The sequence below is a fragment of the Bos mutus genome, chromosome 17 (genome assembly GCF_027580195.1).
Source record: "Bos mutus isolate GX-2022 chromosome 17, NWIPB_WYAK_1.1, whole genome shotgun sequence".
NCBI classification, from domain to species: domain Eukaryota; kingdom Metazoa; phylum Chordata; class Mammalia; order Artiodactyla; family Bovidae; genus Bos; species Bos mutus.
In genome coordinates, this window is record NC_091633.1 from 18,576,039 (window position 1) to 18,602,334 (window position 26,296).

Consider the following 26,296-nt stretch of genomic DNA (forward strand, 5'->3'; position numbering starts at 1 on the left):
GACACGACTGAAGTGACTCAGCAGCAGCAGCAATAGCAGTGAACAATTCAAGGATTTAAAACATAGGCAACTTTAACAAGACACAAGTTTTACCTTAAGTGATGACTTTACAAGATAACCCCCACACAAAATGCTTCTCCACTGTTTATATTTTAAAATATAAAACTGAAGAAAAAGTATTTCCAGCTTTGCTTTCTCCCCCGTCTATGTTAACCGTATAGTTATTTACATCCCACTGAATGAAGTCCCATAGAACACTGGTCTCCAACCTTTTTGGCACAGGGACTCGTTTTGTGAAAGACAGTTTTCCCATGGATGGGGGGTGGGTGTGCGGGGTGGGAGGCTGTGTTTCAGGTGGTAATGCAAGCTATGGAGAACAGCAGATGAAGCTTCCTTCAATGGCCCACAGCTCACCTCCTGCTGTGCGGCCTGCTTCCGAAGGCCGCGGCAAGTATGGGTCAGTGGCCCAGAGTTTGGGGACCCCTGCCATAGAACACAGCTTGGAAAATGCTGCCTTACAATGTACTGTGAGGCCTCAAGCTGATATAACTGCAGCTAGGCCATCTGTGAAATGGGTAGACCCACGATGCACAGGGATTGGGGGGAGGTAGTTGACATCAAATAGGACTGATGTGGACCAGAGGCGGAAATCCAGACAGCTTTAGGTAATACTCAGGATATATATAGCAACAGGGGGAGGATTCTGGTCATGGGGTCCTGGGTTCAGAGGCTGTCTACACACTGGCTGAAAAGGCAGGGTCAGGATAATGAAAGAAGACAGGGAGGTACAAGGCAGGCAATAGAGGAAATAAGACAAGAGGCTGATCAGCATCTCACAGTCCCTCGCAACTGGGTTCAGATTTAGAATCAAAGGCAAAGGCTGTAGCTACAGGCAAGATCATGTAGCTCCAGACTCCAGGGCTCCAGGAGTGCGTGAAGAGGATACTGAATAGGACTGTGTTAGGCGGAATTGTTCGGCTACTAAGTGACAGAAACCTAAGTCATGTTAGCCACCAAGGCACATAGGGGGATTTATTCTCACGTAACTGGGCAGTGGAAGAGACGGAGCTGTTCTCAGACATGGATGGTTATAAAAGTTCAAGCTTTGTGAAACTGTGGGGGCTGGGTCTCTCTCCACACACTTTTTTTCCCTCATTTATATTTCTCTCCCCACATCTTGGCTCTGTTTCTTGAATAGGCTCTCTATGTAGCTAGATGTCACATTCAAATCCCCACATCCTCCCCTTTTAGCAATCCCAGAGGAACAAACAAGTCTTTTCTGATAGCTCTGGCAAAAAATTCACTGAAAAGACTCTGATTGGTTGTGCTGTGCTATGCTCAATTGCTTCAGTCATGTCTGACTCTCTGCGACCTTATGAACTGTAGCCCGCCAGGCTTCTCTGTCCATGGAATTTTCCAAGCAAGAATACTGCAGTGGGTTACCATTTTCTACTCCAGGGGATCCCAAAGGAAGTAGGAAAAGTGGGTGGAAGGAAGAGACAGACAAAAACCAAAGAGCCACTACAAGTCTTTCCAAAAGCCAGGAATTCCAGGGACTTCTGAAGGCTACAGGTCTATCCCTGGCTTGTCTCAACCCAGCACCTGGCCTGTGGAGACTCTACCCCAAATTATTGTCAAGGCTGGGACATTGGTATTCTCAACAGAAAGTGCCTCTGAGAATCAGCTCCTGGTTTTCCAAGACATACTCTGTTTCATCTTCTGGCCTCAATGAGATGGGAAGAATGGGATAATGATGACTACACTCCAGGAAAACTGAGATTCAAACACCTGAATGACAATAAAGATAACTTCTTTCTACTGTTAGCTTTATTTATATCATCTCATTTGATGTGCTGGGACTTAAGTATTCTCTTCATTATTTCACAGATAAGGAAATGGAAGCTATGAAAGATAGAGTTACATTATTAAAAGTCATCCAGTTAGAAAGTGAGTGAGTGAAGTCACTTAGTCGTGTCCAACTCTTTGCGACCCCATGAACTCCAGGCTCCTCTGTCCATGGGATTTTCCAGGCAAGAATACTGGAGTGGGTTGCCATTTCCTTCTCCAGGAGATCTTCCTGACCCAGGGATTGAACCCAGGTCTCCCACATTGTAGGCGGACACTTTACCATCTAAGCCACATTTCAGTCCAAAACCAATGTCCTTAACCCACAAACCATACTGCTAAAGTACTTATCTGTCAGACTTTGAAAGCCCAGGCACTGGGTCTCCTCAATATTTAGCCAATCATTCTTCCTTTTCACCAGGCTCTTCTTTGTCTTTCTGAGTTGACCAGGGCAAGTGAAGGATGATGATGGAGGCTGGGATGAGCATCCCATCATTTTGTCTTTCTCCATTGTTTATTCATTCCCTCAATGTTATTATTTTATTTTGTATATTTGTTTATTTATTTATTTTGTATATTTATTTATGTGGCTGCATCAGGTCTTAGTTGTGGCATGCGGGATCTTTACTTGCAGCGTGCAAACTCTCAGTTGCGGCATGTGGGATCTAGTTCCCCAACCAGGGATTGAACCTGGGCCCCCTCCATTTGGAGCACAGAGTCCTAGCCACTGGCCCACCAGAAAAGTCCCCATTCCCCAAATTTTAGAGTATCTACTATGAGTCAGACTCTGTTAATATTAATATAATAGAGATTATATTAATAACAGTCAGTGAAACAAAGTTCTGGCAACTCATTGCATTATATTCTAATGGAGGAAAGAGACATGATATGAAAATGCAGAAACATAATAAAATGTCTGATGGTGTTAAGTGCTATGAAGAATAATAAATTAGGGAAGAGGACAGAGAATGAGCATATGTCTGATAGAGGCATATGGGCTGAGATCTGCCCAAAGAAAGGGAACAAGTCACGAAATATCTGGAAGAAGAGTGTTTCTGATCGAGGGAATAGGAAGTGCAAAGGCCCTGAGGTGAGGACTTGATAGGGTATTCAAAGAAAAGCAAGGAGGTCAGAGTGGTAGAAGCAGAGTGAACAACACATTGAAGGAGAGGTAACCTGGGTGGAAATGGGAGGACAGATCATTCAAGTCCTTGAAGGCCCACTCTGAGTTATTTGGATTTTATTCTGAATGAGTTGCGAAGTCATAGGAAGATTTAAAGCTGAGAAGTAAAAGATATTGGTGTTTTCTTGGGAAGATATCCCTCTTCACTAGAGACTAGTCCTCTCAGAAGCTTTTCCAATAAATACAGAAGAGCAGGGAAGGTTGAGAGAGAAACAGGAGAACAAACTCTACTCACCACTGCTTCTTCTCCCTCAAGTTAGCCTCTGCCCAGGCCAGTAGCAAAAGCAACATTGTCCTGCACAGCCTTAGGCTGTCTGTCACCATGGAGATGGTGCTGTTGTGCTAATTTGCAATCATTAAATGTAGCTCTTGGCTGGCTGCCCATTACTGGAGGGTGACCACACACTTGTGTGGCTGGATTTCCTCTTGTTAAATGGAAAGAGTCACCAGAGGCCAGAGAGCGGCAAATCCAACTCAGGCATGGCCCCTGCCACTTGAGGGCGACAGAAACATAAGATATCTGCCATGTTCTCAACCCACCCTGGGCTCCTGGGTGATGAGACAGAGATGGGAAGGCCCAGAGAAGACCCACTTCAGGAGGAGACCCCCTCCAGGAGAAGAATTGAGCCACCTTATATATGAGGCCAAGAGACCAGCAAACACAAATGAATGGAAGCAAAAAAGAGGAACAGTCAGAGGGTCAGCGTGTTCCAGAACCTGGTGAGTGAGAAGGAAGGAGCAGGAGCTGAGGACAGAGGTAGGCAGGGGCCAGGGTTGGGATTTGTTTCTCAATGCCATGGGAAGCCACTAGAAAGTTTTATACAAGGGAGTGAAACCATTTGATTCACGCTTTTAAAAGCACTGTCAGGCCACTGTGCAGACTGTAGATTGTTGGGGGGCAAAAGGGGCAGTGATGGGACCAGTAAGAAGGCTGTTGGAGCCACCCAGAGGAGAGAAGGTGGTGACTTGGACTAGAATGGGGCAGTGCAGCTGGAGAGAAGTGAGCAAACAGGCTATGTTTTAGAGGTGGAACTGACAGATTTTCTAGAAGGCAAAGATGAATCTAGGTTCATTGGTGGATGATGATGCCTTTTATCAACATAAAAGACCAAGAAGAGGCTAGATTGCCAACTAACGCAACATTGTTAACTATGTCAAACTATTAAAACACCTCGACTACTACCATATTTCAGCTTCCCTTCACTAATGTCTAAACCAAAACATTGAAAAAGCTAGAAGCACAGAGTCTTTAAAAAAAAAAAAAAGATGGTCTTTTTAAGTGAATGATTTTCACTTTATGAAGAGCTTGTCCTGTTGTCCTGGTTTTCTTATTTCAGTGCAGAATGGCAGAGGCCTCTCTGTGGACCGGCTGTCATGTACCGACAGGCTTCTGGGCACCACACTCGAGCCCTGCTTCCCACCAGGGTAGAGCTCTCCCAGCCCCCCTGGGTTTTGAGCACCATGCTGGGAAGAGCAAGGACCAGATTACATAGATTATTCACACTACTACACATGTCAACTGACTGGTGTGCAAAATGCCAGAGAAGTGGAACTAGAGAAGCCAGCAGGAATCCAACTGGGAACAGGCTTGAACTTCATCCTGAGGACACTGAGAAAGGAAGAAGAGTCTTTCCTACCCCACTGTCAACATTTTATTATGACAAATTCCAACCATAAAGGAAACATTAAGGGTTTTATAGATTCAGAGTTCATACTGAGGGTTCATAATTTCATTTTAAAGGAAGCGTTCTACTTTCAATATGGCAACATCTATTGAGTACTACTGAGTGCTTAGCATGGGCCAGATTCTGTTCTTAGCTTATGACATGTATTAGCCTGTTTGATCCTTGTAAATAACCCTACAGAATTGGTCCTCATAATGTGTAACCATGATTTGAACAGCGTAACTACTGGGAAATTCCCAGGTAATGGATTCCACCTCTTGACTGTATGTCACAACTTAATTTCCCAGCTTCCCTTGCAGCTAGGACACAGGCATGAGACCCAAGCTTTTCAAACATATGCACCATGCAACAGTGGTTCGGTACACAGGAAATAACATGGGGTGGTGAGCATGAGCAGACTTCATCTGAAAGAATGTATGGGGCTGATACCAGCCTTGACCGACACCATAGGGGCCACTTCCTGGACCCCATGTTTAGAGATCCCACCCTGGCCCTCTGCTAGCTGTGAGCTTCCCTATGGAGTAAGGAGCCTGTGGGACTGTATTAGTTTTCTATTGCTGCATAACAAATTACTACAAACTCACCTAAAATACTGCCACTTATTAGCTCACAGTTCTGTAGGTCAGTAGTTTGGGCCTGGCGTGGCTGGGTTCTCTGCTCAGGGTCTCACAAGGTTGAAATCAGAGTGTTATGCTGTGCTGAGTTCTCACTTTGGGACTCGGGGGAAAATTCACTTCCAAGCTCATTCTCCCTGTTGGTAGAGTTCAATTCTGTGCCATCATGGGACTCAGAGCTCTGCTAGCCAGGGGCCACTCTCAGATCCTAGAGACCACTTGCATTTTTTATCGTGTGGCTCCCCTCTATCTTCAAGCCAGTGATGGCACAATGTTTTCATGCCTCAAATCTCTGACCTCTCTTCTGGGACCAGCCAAAGGAAATTCCCTACTTTTAAAGGCTCAGGGACTTCCCTCGTGGTCCAGTGGTTAAGAATCTGCTTGCCAATGAAGGAGACATGGGTTCAATCCCTGGTCCAGGAAGATCTCACATGCCACAGGGTATCTAAACCTGTGGGCCACAAGTACTGATTCCAGCACTCTAGAGCCTGGGTGCCACAACTACTGAGCCCACGCACCACAACTACAGAAGCCAGTGCACCCTAGAGCCAGTGCAACAAGAGGAGCCACTGCAATGAGAAGCCTGCACATGGCAACTACAGAGTATAACTAGCAACTAGCTTACCACAACTAGAGAAAGCCCCGGAGCAGCAATAAGACCCAGTGCAGTCAAAAGTAAATAAATATCTTTAAAAATACACTAGAAGGAATCAATTGCAAAATAAAGGAGACAGAGGAATAGATAAGTGAGCTGGAAGATAGAATGACGGAAGGAACTGCCATGAAACAGAAAAAAGAAAAAAGAACTGACGGTAGTCTCAGAGACCTCTGGGACAACATTCAATGCACTGCATTCAAATTATAGGGGTCCCAGAAGAAGAAGAGAAAGAGAAAGAACTTGAGAAAATATTTGAAGAGTATATAGTCAAAAACTTACCTAACATGGGAGAGGAAATAGTCAATCAAGTCCAGGAAGCACAGAGTCCCATATGGGATAAACCCAAGAAGAAATATGCCAAGACACATATCAGTCAAACTATCAAAAATTAAATACAAAGAAAAAATATTAAAAGCAGAGAGGAAAAAGCAAAAATAAAAAGCACATAAGGGAATCCCCAGAAAGTCTGTTATGACTTTCAAATGTTTAAATAAGCAGTATGTGGGCCTCCACTTGTTCCCCTGCCTCCACTTGTTCTCAGTTGTTAATTTCCCGTCACTGCTGGAACAATCCAACCACAAACCTGGTAACATAAAACAACAATTTATTCTCTCCAAGTTCTGGAGATACCTAAAATCAGTATCACTAGGTCAAAACTGAGAGGTCAGCAGGGCCATGCTCCCTCCAGAGGCTCTAGAGAAGACTTTTTTGCTTCTTCCAGTTTCTAGGGGTGGCCTGTATTCCTTGGCTTGTAGTCACATCACACCAGTCTTCAAGGCCTGCATCTCTGACTCTCTGCTTCACCTTCATGAACCTTTCTCCTGTATGTGTGTATGTATGTGTGCATGAAATCTTCTTTTTTTTTTAATTTTTAATTAAAATTTTTTGGATTTTTGGCTGTGCTGGGTCTTCTTTGCTGCACACGGGCTTTCTCTAGTTGCAAAGAGTGGGGTCTACTCTCTAGTTGCGGTCCATGGGTTTCTCAAGGCAATGGCTTCTCTTGTTGCAGAACACAGGCTCTAGGACATGAGGGGCTCACAGTAGCTGTGGCTAAAGGGCTCTAGAGCACAGTCTCAGTAGTAGCGGCTCACAGGCTTAGTTGCCCTGCAGCATGTGGAATCTTCCTGAATCAGGGATCAAACCTGTGTCCCCTGCATTTGCAGGTGGACTCTCAACCACTGGACCACCAGGGAAGTCCCTCTGTCTCTCTGTTATAAGAACACATATGATGGCATGTAGGGCCTACCTAATTCAGGATAATCTCACCATCTCAAAATCCTTAATCACATCTGTAAAGACCTTTTCCCCAAACAGGGTAACAGTTATAAATTCTGGGGATTAGGACATGATAGCTTTGGGGTCATTATTCAGCCTCCTATAGCAGATGTGGCCCCAGGCATTGAGCTCACTGGGGCATGGCAGTGACTAAGATTCTGGCACTCAAACACTATTGGCATGAATTTCTACCTATGGCTCGGCAGTGGCTGGCAGAGTCTTTTCTCTGGAACAGTACCTGTTCTCTGGGTGTTGTTCCTAGCTGTGCATTGTTTCAGCAAGCTGGGTTTTTGGTCTACCAAGAGACTGTATGAATTACCTAATGTCATTTTAAAATCTCCTTCTTCCTTTATTTTTTAAAACAACTTTCAGTTCAGTTTAAGTTCAGTCACTCAGTCATGTCCAACTCTGCGACCCCATGAACTGCAGCACGCCAGGCCTCCCTGTCCATCACCAACTCCTGGAGTTCACCCAAACTCATGTCCATTGAGTCAGTGATGCCATCCAACCATCTCATCTTCTGTCGTCCCCTTCTCCTCCTCCCCTCGATCTTTCCCAGCATCAGGGTCTTTTCCAATGAGTCAGCTCTTCACATGAGGTGGCCAAAGTATTGGAGTTTCAGCTTCAACATCAGTCCTTCCAATGAACACCCAGGACTGATCTCCTTTAGGATGGACTGGTTAGATCTTCTTGCAGTCCAAGGGACTCTCAAGAGTCTTCTCCAACACCACATTCAAAAGCACAATTCTTTTGCACTCAGCTTTCTTTATAGTCCAACTCTTACATCCATACATGACTACTGGAAAAACCATAGCCTTGACTAGACGGACCTTTGTTGGCAAAGTAATGCCTCTGCTTTTTAATATGCTATCTAGGTTGGTCATAACTTTTCTTCCAAGGAGTAAGCATCTTTTAATTTCATGGCTGCAATCACCATCTGCAGTGATTTTGGAGCCCCAAAAAATAAAGTCTGACACTGTTTCCACTGTTTCCCCATCTATTTGCCATGAAGTGATGGGACTGGATGCCATGATCTTAGTTTTCTGAATGTTGAGCTTTAAGCCAACTTTTTCACTCTCCTCTTTCACTTTCATCAAGAGGTTCTTTAGTTCTTCTTCACTTTCTGCCATAAGGGTGGTGTCATCTGCATATCTGAGGTGATTGAAATTTCCCGGCAATCTTGATTCCAGCTTGTGCTTCTTCCAGCCCAGCATTTCTCATGATGTACTCTGCATATAAGTTAAATAAGCAGGATGACAATATACAGCCTTGATGTACTCCTTTTCCTATTTGGAACCAGTCTGTTGTTCCATGTCCAGTTCTAACTGTTGCTTCCTGACCTGCATGTAGGTTTCTCAAGAGGCAGGTCAGGTGGTCTGGTATTCCCATCTCTTTCAGGATTTTCCACAGTTTATTGTGATCCAACAGAGGTATAATTTATTATATCATAAAAGTCACCCATTTAAAGCATATACTTCAATGATTTTTTAATAAATTTGCAAGATGGATAACCATCATCACAATTCAGTTTTGGAATATTTCATTACTCCAATAAGATCCCTCATTCCCATTTGCAGTCACTCCCCAGTCCTACCCACTGGATCCAGGCAAACACTAACTTATACCCTACCTGTATAGATTTGCGTTTTCTAGACAATCTTCTTAAACTTGGCAGAGTGGACTCTGTTGTTTAGAACTACAAACCCTGGCCAATATAATTCTGTCATGTCTGACTTTTTGCAACTTTGTGGACTGTAGCCCACCAGGCTCCTCTGTCCATGGAATTTTCCAGGCAAGAATACTGGAGTGCTTCTTTGGTCATCTAATCTTCCAACAGATCTATGAGATAAACTTTAATATCCCCTTTTCACAAGCAAGGAATCTGAGGTTCAAAGCAGTTAAGAAGCTTCCCCATGTATGTGAGTGCAAGTGCACTCACAGACACACACACACGGACATACACCTATACACAAAGCTGAGGAGTCATAAGGCCAATGTAGAAGCCCATAGTTTTTCCATCAAAAAAAAAAAAAAAGAATACTGGAGTGGGTTGTCATTTCCTTCTCCAGGGGATCTTCCTGACCCAGGTATTGAACCCACGTCTCTTGCATCTCCTGCATTGGCAGGCAGGTTCTTTACCAGTTGAGCCAACAGGGAAGCCCAATATAAATCTAATATCCCCTAATTATAGAAGAAGAACCGATGACTCAGAAAGGCTAAGTAGGACTTCCCTGGTGGTACAGTAGATAAGAATCCACCTGCCAAGGCAGGTGACATAGGTTCGATTCCTGGGCCAGGAGTAACTAAACCCGTGTGCCACAACTACTGAGCTTCCATGCTGCAACAACTGAAGCTCGTGCACCTAGAGCCTGTGCTCTGCTACCAGAGAAGCCACCTAATGATAAGCCCATGAACTGAAACTAGAGAAAGCCATGGAGCAGCAATGAAGATCCACTGCAACTAAAAATTAAAGAAAAAATAAAGAAAGGCTAAGTAACTTACACAAGGTCATGTAAGTAGTAAGTGATAGAGCCGATGTTGAACCCAGAGCCCAAGCTCCCCATGAAGTACCGTAGAAAACGGAGGAGGTAAGAGTACAAACAGAGGGAGGGAGACCATTTAGGAGAATATCGGGCCATCCAGGTGAGAGTTCACAGTGATTTGGAATGAGGAGTTAGACGAGAAAAGTAGATGGTTTTGAATAATGCTAGGAAGACATAACAATAAGATTTGACAATGGAATGGATGGGGGGGATGAGGGAAAGGATAAATTAGGCGGTTCGCCATGTTCTGGCTTGGGCCACTGATGGGTGGTAGAAGAACTTATGGGGGATAGGAAATGTGAAGCGGGGAAAATGCCCATCTAGGGTGGAAGATGAATTCAGAACTGAAGGCACTACAGGCACAAGTCTATGCGACAAACAAATGTAGATACTTATTTGATAGATGGATATGTGAATATGGAGCTAGAGATGTAGATTTCTATATCACCAGCATAAAAATGGTTAACTAGAACCATGGCAGTAGCTGCAACTGACCAGCAAGAGAGGATGTAGATGAGAAGACAAGAGGGCTTAGAACAGACCCCTGAGGAATTCTAACCTTTAAGTGATGAAAAGCACAGAGGTCACCAAAGGATTCTCAGAAAGGGCAAACATGGAGATCCAAAGAAGGTCAGGAGAATGTGGATTTGGGAAGGCGAGGGGAAAAGTGGAGGCATGGTCACTGGTATCAAATGCTGCTGAGAATTCCAGGAAGATCAGGTCCATGGCATGTCTACTGGATTCAGTGATGGTGTTGTTGTTTACTTGACAAGAGAGGATTTATAGAAGTTCCAGGGGTGGGAGCCAGTTTGGAGTGAGCAGAGGAGTGAATGGAGACTCGGAAATGGATGTGGTGACTCACTTTTTCAAGGGACTTGGATACAAAGGAGGAGAGAGGCAGCAAGTAGTGGGAGAAGAATGTGGGGTCAAGGGAAGCTTTATTTTTAAGATGGGAAATTGATGCTGAAATGTAGATGGCGAGGAGACTCAAGAGAAAGGGAGATCATGGGATAAATGAAAATTATCATCATTGTTGTCATTATCATCAGTGTCACCAGCTAGCAGCTACAGGGAAAGCTTGTTCTGTTCTAGGGCTGTTCTAATTATTAGACATTTCTTCCTTACACTGAACCAAAATTCATCTCCCTGTAATTTTTCCCTTTTGGTTAGAGTTCTGCCCTGTGGTCCATTTTCTACTTGACACTTTCCAAATGGCTTCAGCCTGCTATTACATTTCTCCACTTCTCCAAAATAATCGGAGAAGGCAATGGCACCCCACTCCAGTACTCTTGTCTGGAAAATCCCACGGACAGAGGAGCCTGGAAGGCTGCAGTCCATGGGGTCACTAAGAGTCGGACACAACTGAGCAACTTCACTTTCACTTTTCACTTTCATGCATTGGAGAAGGAAATGGCAACCCACTCCAGTGTTCTTGCCTGGAGAATCCCCAGGGACGGGGAAGCCTTGTGGGCTGCCGTCTATGGGGTCGCACAGAGTCGGACACGACTGAAGCGACTTAGTAGCAGCAGCCAAAATAATAGCCGAAGTCCCTCTGGCTCTGTACTCCTAAGACAGTGTCCAGACTCTTTAGTACCCCAGCCAAGCCCACACAACCACACACCGGTTTGTCAAGGCTCTTTTAAAAGGTGATGCCTGCACTCTTGCATTGTTGGTGGAAACATGAAGTGGTTCAAGCTTTTGTGGTCTGGTAAAGTGAACTGACATAAAATAAATGTGCATGACCTTTGACTCAGAGACTTATCTTAAGGTGTAAAATTTACCTGAGGTGTGATAAGATTCTTGTGTAAACATGTGCCTGGCAACATGAAAGGGGAGAGTAGAGAATTAATGAAGTATAGTGTTGAAGAGAACAGACTGAGCCTCAAAAGACTGAGGGTTTCCCCCACCCACAAAGATCAGGAGCAAGACAAAGATGAGGGTTTTTACCACTGAAATGCCTGTTATTCAAAATTATATTCGACATTCTAGCCAGTGCAATTAAGCAACAAAAAGAAATAAAAGGCATCCAAGTTGGAAAGGAAGACGTAAACTATACTTTGATGATAAGATCATATATATAGGGGACTTCCCTGGAGGGTCCAGTAGATAAGACTGTGGGCTTCCAACGCAGGGGCCCCCGGTTCAATCCCTGGTCAGGGAACTATATCCCCCACGCATGCCACAATTAAGAAGTCTGCATGCTGAAACTAAAGATCCCGTGAGCTGGAATGAAGACCTGGTATAGCCAAAAAAAAAAAAATACTATATATGGAGAATCACAAAGAATTCACAAAAAACTCATTAAAGTTAATAAACCAATCAGTAAAGTCTCACGCCACAAGATCAACACACAAAAATCAGTCATGTTTCCACATACCAATAATGAGCAACCCAAAAAAGAAATGAAGAAAGCACTTCCATTTACAATAGCACACAGAGCATGAGCTAGGAGTTAATGCTGCTACTTACCACATGTCTTAGTTCACTGTAACAAATACCAAAGACCGAGTGGCTTGTAAACAACAGAAATTTATTTCTCATGGTTCGAGAAGCCGGAAATTCTAAGGTCAGTGCAACATCAGATATGTTTTCTGGTAAAAACCCACTTCCTGGTTCACAGATGGCCACCTTTCTGCTGTATTCTCACACAGCAGAAGAGGTAAGCTGTTTCAGGGGCCTCTTATAAGGGCACTACTCTCATTCATAAGTGCTCCATCTTTGTGACCTACTCACTTCCCAAAGGCCCCACCTTCTCATAGCATTGCATCGGGGTTAGGTTTCAACTTATGAATTTCGGTGGGGGGTCACAAACATTGAGTCTACAGCACTATGTGAACTTGGGCTCACTTTATTGGTGTCACAGTTTGCTCAGCTATAAGGTGAGGGTACGGAGAAGGCAATGGCAACCCACTCCAGTACTCTTGCCTGGAAAATCCCATGGATGGAGGAGCCTGGTAGGCTGCAGTCCATGGGGTCGCTAAGAGTCAGACACGACTGAGCGACTTCACTTTCACTTTTCACTTTCATGCATTGGAGAAGGAAATGGTAACCCACTCCAGTGTTCTTGCCTGGAGAATCCCAGGGATGGGGGAGCCTGGTGGGCTGCCGTCTATGGGGTCACACAGAGTTGGACACAACTGAAGCGACTTAGCAGCAGCAGCAGCAGCAAGGTGATGGTAAGACTGTTCCTTCTTTACAGGGTTACTTTTGGGCAGGTGAGGGTGGAAAGAGTTAGTATTTGTTCTTAATATATGCTTAGAAGAGTGCTTGACACATAGTAAAAGCTATATCAAGACTACCGAAAATGTTTACAAAACTGAACAAAAGTTCTAGTTCAATATCCATCAGTAAGAGAACAGCTGGCAAAATTTCACAATTCACTTCTTAGGCTGAACCGTATAGAATTGCCAATATTCTATTGTTTTGTCTGCAAAATGGGCAATTTCATATGTTCCAACCTAAACACTAGAATACCCTGTAACCATTCAAAGTGGGTACATATCATAGATCCATCTTTATCATCCATTTTGCACTACTATTGTGAAGAGTTAATAACATATTATTGAGCAAAACCAGCGTTATTTAATAGCATGTAGAGTGTAGCCATGTTTGTGTGTCTAGGTGGGGGCATAAAGAGGCTTCAGGAACATGTGAACAAATTTTCAATAGTGATAACCTCTGAGAGGGAGAACGTTAGAACATTTTCATGTTCTTTGTGCTTTTCTGTGAAGTTTACACTTTTACAAACACCAAAAGGATTCTCTTTAAATGTGTGCCTCATAAGACCTGAACACAAGGCTCCTTCTGCTTCTTGCCTAATTAGGGCATAGGTCATTAGCTTATCACCACCCTCAAGGAGAATATTTTACTTCTCTCACCAAAGCTTAAGACGACACTAGTTTTTTGGGTTTTGTTTACTAGAGGATATAACACAATTTTGGCTAATTTGGGTTTGGACTTATTTAAAACGTTGGGCCTCTAAGATAAACCTCTGCCAATTTGGGTGGTCCATGGCCTGTATCTCTATAACTGAGTTTTTGAGCTCAATGCCTTTACACCTATCCATTATATTGGGTTGGTCAAAAAGTTCGTTTGGATTTCCCCATACTGTGTTCTGGAAAAACCCAAATGAAAATTTTGGCCAGTCCAATATTTCCTCTAATTGGTAAACATTAACTAATAGATTAGGACTCACTCTCTTCTCTCCATATAGTAGGATGTGTAGAAAGTATTGTGTTCTGGAGTAGGAGCTTTTGGAATGAGAGAGAGATAGTTTAAGAAGTATGAAAAGGAAGGTTTTTCCAAATGAACTAGATAGTGGATAAGAAGTGCAATAGTCAAAGAGAATTGGAAGAACAGATGATGTCTTAGCCAAGCTGTGAGTAACAAGAAACTGAACCCCCTTCATTAGCTAGCTCAAGGAATGGTGTGGCAGAGTAGAACGGGCTTGGTATATTGTTGTTGTTTAGTAGCTAAGTCGTGTCCCACTCCTTAGCGACTTCATGGATGATAGCCCACCAGTCTCCTCTCCCCATTGGATTTTCCCAGGCAAGAATACTGAAGTGGGTCACCATTTCCTTCTCCAGGGGATCCTCCTGACCCAGGAATCAAACCCACGTCTCCTGCATCAGCAGGTGGATTCTTTACTGCTGAACCACCAGGAAAGCCCTGACTATATTGTAGGAGGCTGGATAATGCTCCCCACCCCGTGCCAAATCTCCATGTCCTGAACTCTGGAACTTGTAAACATGGTAATTTATGTGGCGAAAGGAACTCTGCAGATGTGATTAAGTTCAAGGTCTTGAGACAAACAGCTTATTCTTGATTATCTGAATGGCCCCGGCATGATCACAAGAGTCCTTATAAGGGGGGAGGGGCAAGAGAGTTGAAGTGGAAAAAAGAAAATGTGCCAAGAAGAGTTGAGGGTAGAGAGTTGTGGTTGGGAACCCAGGGATGGTCTAGAAGCTGGGAGAGGTGAGAACAGACTGTCTAGTGGAGACTCCAGAAGGGAGCAGGCCTGCTGTCCCCTTGATCTGAATCCTCTAAGAATGATTTTAAGCATCTGACTCCCCAGAACTAAGAGAAAAAATGTTTGTGTTATTTTAAGTCTCTAAGTTCTTGGTGGCTTATTACAGCAGCCACAGGAAGCCAGCATTTAACTTGCCTTTCAGGGTGCAGGCTCTCCTCCACTTTCTTCGCAGGACATCTCTGACTGCCCCTGGCCCCTTTCTGACCACCCCTGCACACACACACACACACACACACAGCTGAGTGGACCAGGGTTGGACACAATCAGATTCTTCTCTTGAGATTTTAACTGTAAGATACAGAGGCTGCAGGCTCGACTACTCCATGAGGCACAGAGGGCCCAGGACCCACAGTTCTCTTAGGGTTCTGTGGGCCCTGGGGTAGGCCTCAGTTAACCGGATGGGAGGACAGTTCACTTTCAGGTCACGCCCTTTCACTCTAGCTTTACCTTTGTTCCGTGAGCTCAGGCACCATGCCAGTGAAGTCTGGCTTTGCTGAGAGGCACTTCCTTCCCGTGGCACGTTGAGGACTCTCACCATGGGTGCATGCAGCCAACCCCCCCTGAGATGCCAGTTCATGTCTGTGAAAGTCCTTCTCATTGAGAATTCGTGGATTGGGTTTCTGAAAAACCTCCTTATGGTGGGCATCGTGGTCTACAACTGGTGAGTCAGGTGCAGTGTGCCAGTCTGGGGACTCCCCCAGCGGACCTTTCCCTCCATCCTTCTGTCCTCCTGCTGCCCCTCCACAGCCCTCCTCTTCAGCTAGACTGGTCTGTGAGGACCCAGGCTTCTCTCACTTTTATTCTCTTCCATCTTCCCAGACTCTTCAGCTTTCTTCTCCCCCATCTCCACCTATCCATCCTTCAAGGCCCAGCTGAATCCCCCAGCTCCTTCATGCCCCTGTTCACTCCAGGGACCAGTGGTTTTGCCCTCTTCTGAATGCAGAGAATTGTAGCTTCTTAGAGCTGAACAGTCATAGGGATTAGAGAGCCAGGGAGTTATCCCCCTGTTGTTGTTGCTGTTCAGTCGCTAAGTCGTGTCTGACATTTTGCCACCCCATGGACTGTAGCATGCCAGGCTTCCCTGTCCATCACTATCTCTGGGAGTTTGCTCAAATTCACTTCCATTGAGTCGGTGATACTATCTAACCATCTCATCCTCTGCTGACCCCTGCTCCTTTTGCGTTCAATCTTTTCAGCATCAAGGTCTTTTCCAATGAGTCGGCTCTTTGCATCAAATGGCCAAAGTACTGGAGCTTCAGCTTCAGCATCAGTCCTTCCAATGAATATTCAGGGTTGATTTCCACTAGGATTATTTGGTTTGATCTCTTTGCTGTCCAAGTTATCTCCCCATTCAGGGACTAAATCCATTTCCCAGAGAGGTGGCATGGCTTGTCTGATTCACCAAGGAGATCGGGAGACAGCTGCTGGGGCAACCGTTAGAATGTTCTTTCCATATGCAGACTCTTTCATTTCCTCTTTATTTTCTTGATGCATCTCTGGAGCATTTTGATTCTCCTTGAAGAACATTTATTTCTTTATTTGGCTACATCAGTTCTTAGTTGCGGCACATAGGATCTTCAGTTTTTGTTGCATTAGGACCTTTCAGTCATGTTAAGATCTTTAGACCTTTTAGCTGTGGCATGTGGGATCTAGTTTCCTGACCAGGGACCAAACCTAGGCCCTTGCATTGGGAGTGTGGAGTCTTAAGACACTGAACCATGAATATATAAAGACAAGTTTTCTGATTTCTGAGAGGGTTGGATTCCATTAAGGCTGATCTACACCACATCATACATTTGGGGATGAATATGAGAGACTAAGGGCTTCCCAGGTGTCTCAGTGGTAAAGAACCTGCCTGCCAATGCAGGAGACTCAGGTTCGATCCCTGGGTCTGGAAGATCCCCTAGAGAAGGAAATGGCAACCCACTCCAGTATTCTTGCCTGGGAATCCCATGGACAGAGGAGCTTGGTGGGCTACAGCCCATATGATCACAGAAGAGTTGGATGTGACAGAGTGACTAACTAACAAGAGACTGAGCTTCCAAAATGGAGGGTCAAATGGACACGGTTATTCTGGGAGACTGTTGCAATACCCAACACGGAAGAACATTGCACTTTGTGATGATAGGCTGAAATACACTGTTGAATAAGCATCATCATATTTGTCTATGGAATTACACTGGCTAGCTCTGTCTCATATATGCTCATTGGATCTCAAATTGGGCTCTCTGCAAACCTCATTATGTGGATTTCCCTGGGGGGGTCCAATGGTTAAGAATCCGCCTGCCAATGCAGGGGACATGGGTTCAGTCCTTGGTCTGGGAAGATTCCACACGCTGTGGGGCAACTAAACCCACGCACCACAACAAGAGAAGCCACCGTGATGAGAAGCCAGCACACCACAACCAGAGAGGAGCCCCCTATTCTGCCCGCCACAACTAGACGAAACCCTCCCACAACAGTGGAGACCCAGCAGAGCCAAAAATAAATTTAAAACCCAATGACAACCTCATTATGCACTTACTTCCCATGTACCCCTTCCGCCAGCCCCAGGGAGCCATCAGTCTACTGTCTCGGTGGATTTGCCTATTCTGGATGTTTCATATAAGTGGGGTCATACACTACATGGTCTTTTGTGTCTGTCTTTTTTCACTTAGCACAAAGTTTTTTGAGGTTCTTCCACAGTACAGCATGTGTCTCATTTCATTCCTTTTCATGGGTAGATGATTGTCCATCATCTTTTAATGAATGTGTGGGTTGTTTCCACCTTTTGACTATTGTGAATAGTGCTGCCATGAATATGTGTGAACAGGTATTTGTTTAAGCATATAATGTCATTTTTAATTTCTTTAACCTGTATCTTGTTCTGTGGCATGCTTTCCTTACTCAATGTTATGTTATTTCCACATTGATGCAAGCAGTTCTCCATTCACTTTCACTCTTACAGAACATTCCAGCAAATAAATCCAACAATTTATTCACCCATTCAGTGTTCGAGGATATTTCCATGATTTCCAGTTTTCCCTATTATAAATAGTGCAGCTTTACAATTTCCTGTACATAACTTGTTGGGCACCATCTTTGAGGGGTTCCTCTGGGGCATACACCTAAGAGTGAAATCGCTGGGGCGTGGGGAATGCACCTCAAATGTGCAGTACTTCATATTGCCAAATGTGAGCTGTTTTTCCATGAGTCTCTTAGGGGTTTTCAACCCTGACTGTGTATTAGAATCAATTTTAGAAAAATATATAGGCACCTGGATAACTCCCCAGACCTATTGAATCAGAGTTTCCAGGGATGAGACCAGGGAGCTGCAATTTTGAAAGCTCCCTAAGTAATTACACTGTACAGCCAAGGTTGAGAACAGCTGGGACCAAGCCTTGGCCCACAGTATCTTGATTTCCCAAGGTCAGCTCATAGAGGACAGCTACTGACTGCCTAAAAACATTCAGATATTAGAGGCTGAGCAGAGGGAAGAGACCAAATAGATACATGCCCAATGAATAAACAAAGCATTTAAAACAAACTCTTAAGGGATTTCCTTGGTGGTCCAGTGGTTAAGACTCCACACTTCTACTGCAGGGGAGGTATGTGTTTGATCCCTGGTCTGAGAACTAGGATCCCATATGATGCACGGGACAGCAAAAAATAAATAAATAAAATAAATTCAATTCAATTATTCAGGGCAATGGGAAACAGGAAATGGATAAATGGAGATGGAATCTACCATTTTTAGTTATCAATTCTACTTTTTCCCTCTCTTCCCCTCACCATAATCACTTAGAGTCATATTCTAAAGAAGGCCTTAATAGCTTATGAATAGATCAGAAGGCAGGAAACCAGAGGCAAAGCCACATCATGTACGAACAAATATAGCACATGATTAAGAGATCTTGCTCTGGGCTCTACGGTAGACCAGTCAAAGACCTCAGGCCTGCCACTGATGACCTGTGTGATCTTGGGCAAGTTCCTTCACCTCTTTGAGCCCATTCTCTCATCTACAAAAGGGGATGATTTCGGGAACTGTTTCCTATCACTGTTGTGAGCACTAAAGGAGGTGATGCATTTAGAACATGTACTAAGTACTCAATAAAGGGTAAGCTGCTATTACCAATGCTATTTTAAACTAGGCAGGTGTTTCTGGAAAACAGGAAGCTGACCTGCCGGATAGACCCTTACATATGTGTGTGCATGTTAAGTCACTTCAGTCGTGTCTGACTCTTTGTGACACTATGGACTGTAGCTTGTCAGGCTCCTCTGTCCATGGGATTCTCCAGGCAAGAATACTAGAGTGGGTTGCCATGCTCTCCTCCAGAGGATCTTCCTGACCCAGGGATTGAACCCAGGTCTCTTAGGTCTCCTGCATTAGGCAGGCAGGTTCTCTACCACTAGCGCCATCTGGGAAACCTGGAACAAACTCTTGCTGCTGCTGCTGCTGCTAAGTCGCTTCAGTTGTGTCCGACTCTGTGCAACCCCATAGACAGCAGCCCACCAGGCTCCCCCGTCCCTGGGATTCTCCAGGCAAGAACACTGGAGTGGGTTGCCATTTCCTTCTCCAAACAACAAACCCTTAGGTAGATGCTAATGTGTTGCTGAGTCCCAGAACAAAGCTGGTGGACTGACCTGGGGTGGACTTCGCTATTTGAGAAGGCAATCTATAACTTAAGGCCTATATTACGTGATATTAGAGACTGGTATTGGGGACAACAGTTTCCATATGGTGAAAGCTCACTATGAGCCAGATACACTGCTGAGGAGTTTGCATGGGTATCTCAGTCCATCCTCAAAACAACCCCATGAGGTAGGTATGACTATTCTTCCCATTTTACAGGTAAGGAAAATGAGTCACAGAGAAGGTGAGTCACTTGCCCAAAGTCACCCAGCAAAGCCTGGATTTTAATGGAGCTGGCTCTCAGTTCCTGCATCCTAAACCATGGCACTGTGTCTCCCTTGAGAAAATCGCTGATGCTTTTCTGTGTCTGTCATTTAGCTTTGCTTTGGTGAGTGACAAGCGGTACCAACGGAAAGAGCCTGTCATCAGTTCTGTGCACAGCAAGATAAAAGGGATAGCAGAGGTGAAAAAGGAGATTATGGAGAACGGGCAGAAGAAGGTTATGCAGAGTGTCTTTGATATGGCGGATTACACCTTCCCCTTGCAGGTGAGCACCTGTCAGCATCCTCCCAGGACTTGTCCCCGGTCACTGTCCCCAGGGCCTCTTCCTCCTCCCCTGGGACCTAGAGACTCGCTCCAGAAAAACACTGGCCCCATTTAAAAAGCTGTGTGAAAATCTCAACTGAGAAAACCTAAAAATTGCAAAATTGGGTCAGATGCAGCAACTCAAAGGAGATGACACTTTGCTTTATCAATTCCTACAGGGTTTCTCAAAATAGCAGTGTGTCCTGGTGCATTGAAAACATGATTTGATTCACTCAAACTTTATTTATACATAGCTTTTCAGAAGCAGGGCCATCAAGTCAGCAAGTTTTGCCTAGATCCAGAAAGGCAAAGAACTTTCTGCCTTGAGGGGACCAGCCCTTCTATATTGTTTGTGCAGCATTTTATCAACAAAAATGTCTCCAGGAAAACTCTTGGCTACAGTTTTGCAGAAGGGAAGGCTATAGATGACAAAGAATGGAAAGGTCTGGACCATAGCGAAAGGGCTTGACATTGTCTCAATCTGCAAAAGGATAAAACGAACGTAGAATTCTCAAAAAGGAAAGATTGAAGTGGAGTTGAGAACACCAAAGAACAGATGGAGGGGGGTGGTAAGAGGGACAAAAGGGCCCACTGGCAGCCCCTGGAAGCTGGAAAGCTTTGAAAAACCATAAAAGCCAAGCTGCTATCCATTTGTTTCTAACAGAGGGTCATTAAAATCTCCACCTATTGCCCAGGTGTGGGATGCCCTATGACCCTTTCATTAAAGTCCTGGATAATCTGAACAGCGTTCTGATGGAGGTAACACCTCCACCTCTGCCTCCCCACATCTTTTGGTTTTCAACGTAATGGGACTTACTGTGTCCCCCAAAATGAAAAGGCTGCTTTTGAGGCTGGAATGGAAAATGAATGCTCAATCAATTTGAATGTTCCTCCGCTCTCCCTCAGCTCAGCAGGGCAGCTCACCCAGCTTGGATATTAAGCGCTCTGGGTAGTCAATTTGCTTCCAGACCCAGATTTCTAGACTGAAGCTTAGAAGAGTGGAAAGGTTCGCCCCCAGGCACTTAGCCAGTTGGATTACTATGATTAAGTAGTTGTGTTCTCAAAGGGCTTGCCATTTTGCCTTCTCTCCTTTTTCTCTACAGGGGAACTCCTTTTTTATGATGACAAACTTTCTCAAGACAGAAGGCCAAGAGCAAGGGTTGTGTCCCGAGGTAAGGAGAGAGGGATGGGTGATAAGAGATCCTGGAGGCGGCATAGGTCAGAGGAAATGGAAATTGGGACCAGGGGTGTTGTGGAGCCCACAAATACTGACTGAGCCTCTGCTTGTTACAGAGCAGGGGTGTAGATCTGGGCTGGCTGGAAAGGGTGAGAAGACCCTGCATTTCTCGCTCTGTAACCACCAGATCTCTGTTGCCCTGAGTCTCCAGCTGTAGCACTAGGAGCCTGTGCAGCTCAAGGCCTGCTTTCTCCGTTGCTTGCTCCCGGAGCAGCTTGGGACAGCATGGAACCTTGGCGTTTGCATAGTGTCTCATGTTTTAACAGAGCCTCACAACAACTTTAGGGGGGTAACAGCACTCCCAGCCTTATTTTACAGGTCAGCACAAAGATCAGCACGGATATTGGGATCAGGGACCTTCCCAATATCACACAGCTTGCTGGAGGCAGAGCCAGACTTAGAATCCAGCTGTCCTCATTCACAACTTCTCCCACTGTTCACTGTGAACTGCCTGCAGGGCCAGCCAGGGCAGATGTCAGACAGTGCAAGTTTGATATTTCATTGCACTTCTTTAGTTTTAGGCTCTACGTGAAGTGGGGAAGCCCTGACATCTCCCACCCTCACTACCATCATCCACTCACTCTCCCCACCTTGCTTTGCCCTCTCCGTACTCTCTCTCAACCTTCTGCCTTCTTCTGGAAAACTTTCTTCCCTATAAAAACATGTGTATCTTATTCTGTCCCACCCCAGTCTTGTTCACTGCTCTGTAAAATGAAAACTAGCTATTCTGATAAGTTTGTCTATAGTGATGTCTTCCTAGGCAACACCCTCCTGTTGTTCCCCTCTCAAGTAAGACACCTGTGTTTTACCAGGGACTGTCCCAACACCGAGAGGTGAGGTGCAGCGCCTGTGGGGAAGACCAGCCTTGCCTGTGGGTCTTGCTCATCGGCCCTCTCTGGTAACAAGGCCTAGATTTCTGAGTGTCTGAGAACTCAGTGTGGATATGCTCTCTTGCACTACAGTCCTTGCCATCATTTCTACCTAAATTTGGAAATAAGCGAACATTCCCTTCAAGTCTGTCTCAATAATGCGCCCCTAAAAAGAGACCTCTCTACGTTTATTTTGCCTCCATTTCCCCTTAAATGTCCCTGCTACTCTAATGAAGTAGCCAGGTGCCTGTCCAACTAAATATTCCCTTCCATCTCCCTACCCAGCAGCATCTGAAGTTGAATCCAATTTGGGGCCTTTGGTTCCCTCCTGTCCCATACTCTGAAATTGCTACTCACACTCCTCCCCACCCCCACCCCCACCCCCGCGCCGTGGCACTTTTCACAGATACTTTTCAAGTTATTGAGACTTACAAGAAATCAATAAAGAGACTTGTAAAAGAAGTCAAGGAAGAGAGTCAGGATAGCACAGAGATTAAGAGCCTGGGTTTTAGGAGCTAGACTGCAAATGGTTCAAAACTTGACTTATTACCTTTGTGACTCGGGGCAGGTAACTTCACGGCTCTGTGAGCTGGTGTATTCATTTGCAAGATGGGGCTGATTGCAAAACCTAGGTCTTGGGATTATTGAAACAAATGAGCACATCTCTGTGACAGGCTGGAAACAAAGCATGATACATTGTAAAAAGCACTCCAATGCGAGCCATTATGACCCAAATGACAAGTTACTCCTTCTCAGACAGGATGTCCCTCAGACTGAGCTCTGTGGAGGCAGTGCCAGCCTGGAAAATACTATGTAACTCTTGAGATTTTTATCTGCGATCCGAGCTGGTTTGGGTTGCTCTAATGGGAAATTTGCCTCCTCTCTTTGCATATTGACAGCCACCCCCCCACAGTCCCCTCCCCACAGCCCCGGCCCCGCAACCCTTACCAGAAGGTGGAAGTCAAGGATAGGGCTTGACATCTGTCTGCAGTAAATATGGCCAAGCCCCAGGTGTACACCAAAATGAAGAGACACTGGTCCTAATAATCTATTGCTGCATAACAAACTGCCCTGAACCTGCTGGACTTAAAGCCATGAGCATTTCTTTTTTTTATTTTTTTTTTTGATGTGGACCATTTTTTAAAAAGTCTTTTCTGAATTTGTTACAATATTGCTTCTGTTTTATGTTTTGTGTTTCTGGCAGTGAGATATATGGGATTTTAGCTCCCTGACCAGGCATGGAACCTGTACCCCTTGCATTAGAAGGTGAAGTCTCAACCACTCAACCATTAGGGAAGTCCCTAAAGCCATGAGCGTTTTAGGGACTCTCATAGTTCAGTGGTTGACAGAGCTCTGCTGGGCAGTTCTGCTGATCTTGGGATCTGTGTGGGGGCTCTCATGGCCTGGGCTTGGCTGGCCTTCTCTTCCTCTCTGGGGACTCTTAAGGCTTCTCCTCCTTTCAAGGTCTCTCCATGTAGTCTTTCCAAACTTCCTCACAGCAGCTCAGGATCCGCCAGACCAAAAGAAGCTTCCAGGCCTCCCAGGCTCAGGACTAGAGCTGACACAGCGTTACTCCCACTGCCTTCTGTTGGTTATTCACTCAGAGTCAGACCTAGCTTCAAAGGGAAGGGAAGATGCTCTGCCTCCCAACAGCAAGAGTGACAAAGAATTTGAGGCCATCGTTGATGCATGTGACAATCACAAAAGAGATGATTCGAATGTCTATTGTTTTTTCTTTTTTTTTTAATTTTGGAATTTCACCTTGAGAGTAAAATAGAGTCGGTTTATCTTCTTTCCTGAGATTTCTTTCCAGTTGATAATCAGAATAACATAACTTCCCATGAGCCACAGTGAATGATCATTCATTCATTCTTTCCACGTTTATCCAGACCGACTATGTGTCAGGCACTCAGACTACAAAGACACAACCCAGGCTTTGTGTTCAAAGGGTTCACAATATAGTCGGGGATCACAAGAGCAGCAAACCAAGGACATGCTGGGTGACAGGAAGAAGGTAACTTAGGAAGAAGAGAGAACATGAAAGTGAAAGAGATTGAAAACTACAGGAAACATTCACTAAGCAAAAGCCACGGGCTAACCCCTTTCTCATCATAACTCATTTAATCTTTACTAAAACCATATAAGACAATTCCCCTTCTACGGGTGAGGAAACTGAGGTGCAGAGAGGCAAAGTAACCTGGCTGAGGCCACTCAGCCAGAAAATGGTGCAGCTATTGCCAGACCTGGTTGCACCTGCACCCAAGCCTGGACCCTCCCCTGAATTTCTGTAACAGCCTATTTTCATGAAACTCCTGGTCTCCCTAAGACTGGCCATTAAACCTGGTCCTCAGAAATCGGGAAGTCGAGAATGCATAAACCAAGCCATCTCACTTTTCTTCTCCTCATTCTGCCCTCAGCTCTTAGTCTTGGAAGCTGACTGACCTCATTTTTCTCAGGCCAGGAGAGAGAGCTGGCTGGAGTCCTTTATTTCCACATTTCCTGCTGAGCCATTGCACCTGTCTGCTTCACTTGGTTCCTCAGCCACAAGGCTGCATGATCCAGGACCCCGCTCTCCAAACCAAGGGCTGTTCCCTGAAAGTGGGCCCTGGCATATGCTTCTTAGACTTTTACTTATTTTTATATGTTTATTAATTTAAAAAATATTCATTTATTTGGCTGCATCAGGTCTTAGTTGCAGCATGCAGGATCTTCATTGCTGCATGTGAAATCTTTGTAGCAGTGAGAGGGATTTAGTTTCCTTACCAGGGATCGAACCCTGGCCTCCTATATTGGGAGTGCGGAGTCTTAGCCACTTGACCACCAAGGAAGTCCCTATTTTTATTTTTTATTGAGATATAAGTCATGTACCATAAAACACACTATTTTCAAGCGTTTAGCTCAGTGGTTTTTAGTATATTCACCGAATTGGGCAAACATCATCTCAGTCAGTTTCCAGAACATTTTCATCATTCCAAAAAGGAACATCATACCCACTAGCAGTCACTCTCAGTACCCTACTTCCCTTAGCTTCTGGCAACCACCGATCACCCTTCTGTCTATGGACTTGCCTGTTCAGAACATTTCATATACACAGAATCATACAATACATGGTCTTTCCTGTCTGGCTTCTTTCACTTAGCATCATGTTTCAAGTTTCATCTACACTGTAGCAGGTATCAGTACTCATTCATTCCTTTCCATTGCATGAATGTCCTAGATTTTAGTTATCCGTTCATCTATTGGTGGCTGTTTGGGCTGTTTGGATTTTTGGGCATTATCTTCACACAAATGTTTGTGTGAACATAGACATCTGCTCTCCTATATCTGCCGCTGCTGCTGCTGCTGTCGCTTCAGTCGTGTCCGACTCTATGCGACCCCATAGACGGCAGCCCACCAGGCTCCCCCGTCCCTGGGATTCTCCAGGCAAGAATACTGGAGTGGGTTGCCATTTCCTCCTCCAATGCATGAAAGTGAAAAGTGAAAGTGAAGTCGCTCAGTCGTGTCTGACTCTTCGCGACCCCAAGGACTGCAGCCTACCAGGCTCCTCCATCCATGGGATTTTCCAGTCAAGAGTACTGGAGTGGGGTGCCATTGTCTTCTCCTATATCTTAGAGACACAACTAATTCCCCACTATTTTGTCCTTCTTTCTGCAGTACCCCACCCCCAGGACGCTCTGTTCCTCTGATCGGGGTTGTAAAAAGGGATGGTTGGGCCCGCGGAGCAAAGGTATGTTCTGTTTCTTTTTCTGAGACCTGCAGGGGGATGGTCTGGGATCCTGGTGATGTTTGAGAAGCCCAGCTCTTTAGCTTCTGGCTCTCAGCTGGCTTCGTCCACCTTCCTTGGGCCATGGATGAGCCTGTGCCTGCCCCATGCCTCGACTCTGAACCCAGAGGACCAACTGCTGACTATGAATGTGACTCTAATTCCCAGTGAGGGCAGCTCCTGAAAACCTCACAGAATTAGCCCCTTCAGGGTTCTCACTGATAGAAAATTTGAATGGCCCAGTAGCATCATCTGAGTATTCTACACGTTTCCTCTTGAATTTCCCCAAAGGTTGAGAAGCATGAATGTGTACCCCGCCCAGGGCCCCTGGAGGCAATATCAACCTTCAGAGTTTCCAGAGATCTTGTTTTAACTTAAAAAGGCACATAAAATTAAAA

General features: G+C 45.0%; 2 protein-coding genes across 4 annotated transcripts in view; one reads left to right on the plus strand and one right to left on the minus strand.

Moving 5' to 3' along the window:
• IFT81 (intraflagellar transport 81) overlaps nt 1-26,296 on the minus strand; it is a 222,744-nt gene that overhangs the window by 140,643 nt on the left and 55,805 nt on the right. The window lies entirely within an intron of this gene.
• P2RX7 (purinergic receptor P2X 7) overlaps nt 1-26,296 on the plus strand; it is a 60,578-nt gene that overhangs the window by 3,826 nt on the left and 30,456 nt on the right. The window contains 3 exon segments of the mRNA XM_070386189.1: nt 19,823-19,991; nt 21,133-21,201; nt 25,790-25,862. Coding sequence (XP_070242290.1) covers nt 19,823-19,991; nt 21,133-21,201; nt 25,790-25,862 — 311 coding nt within the window.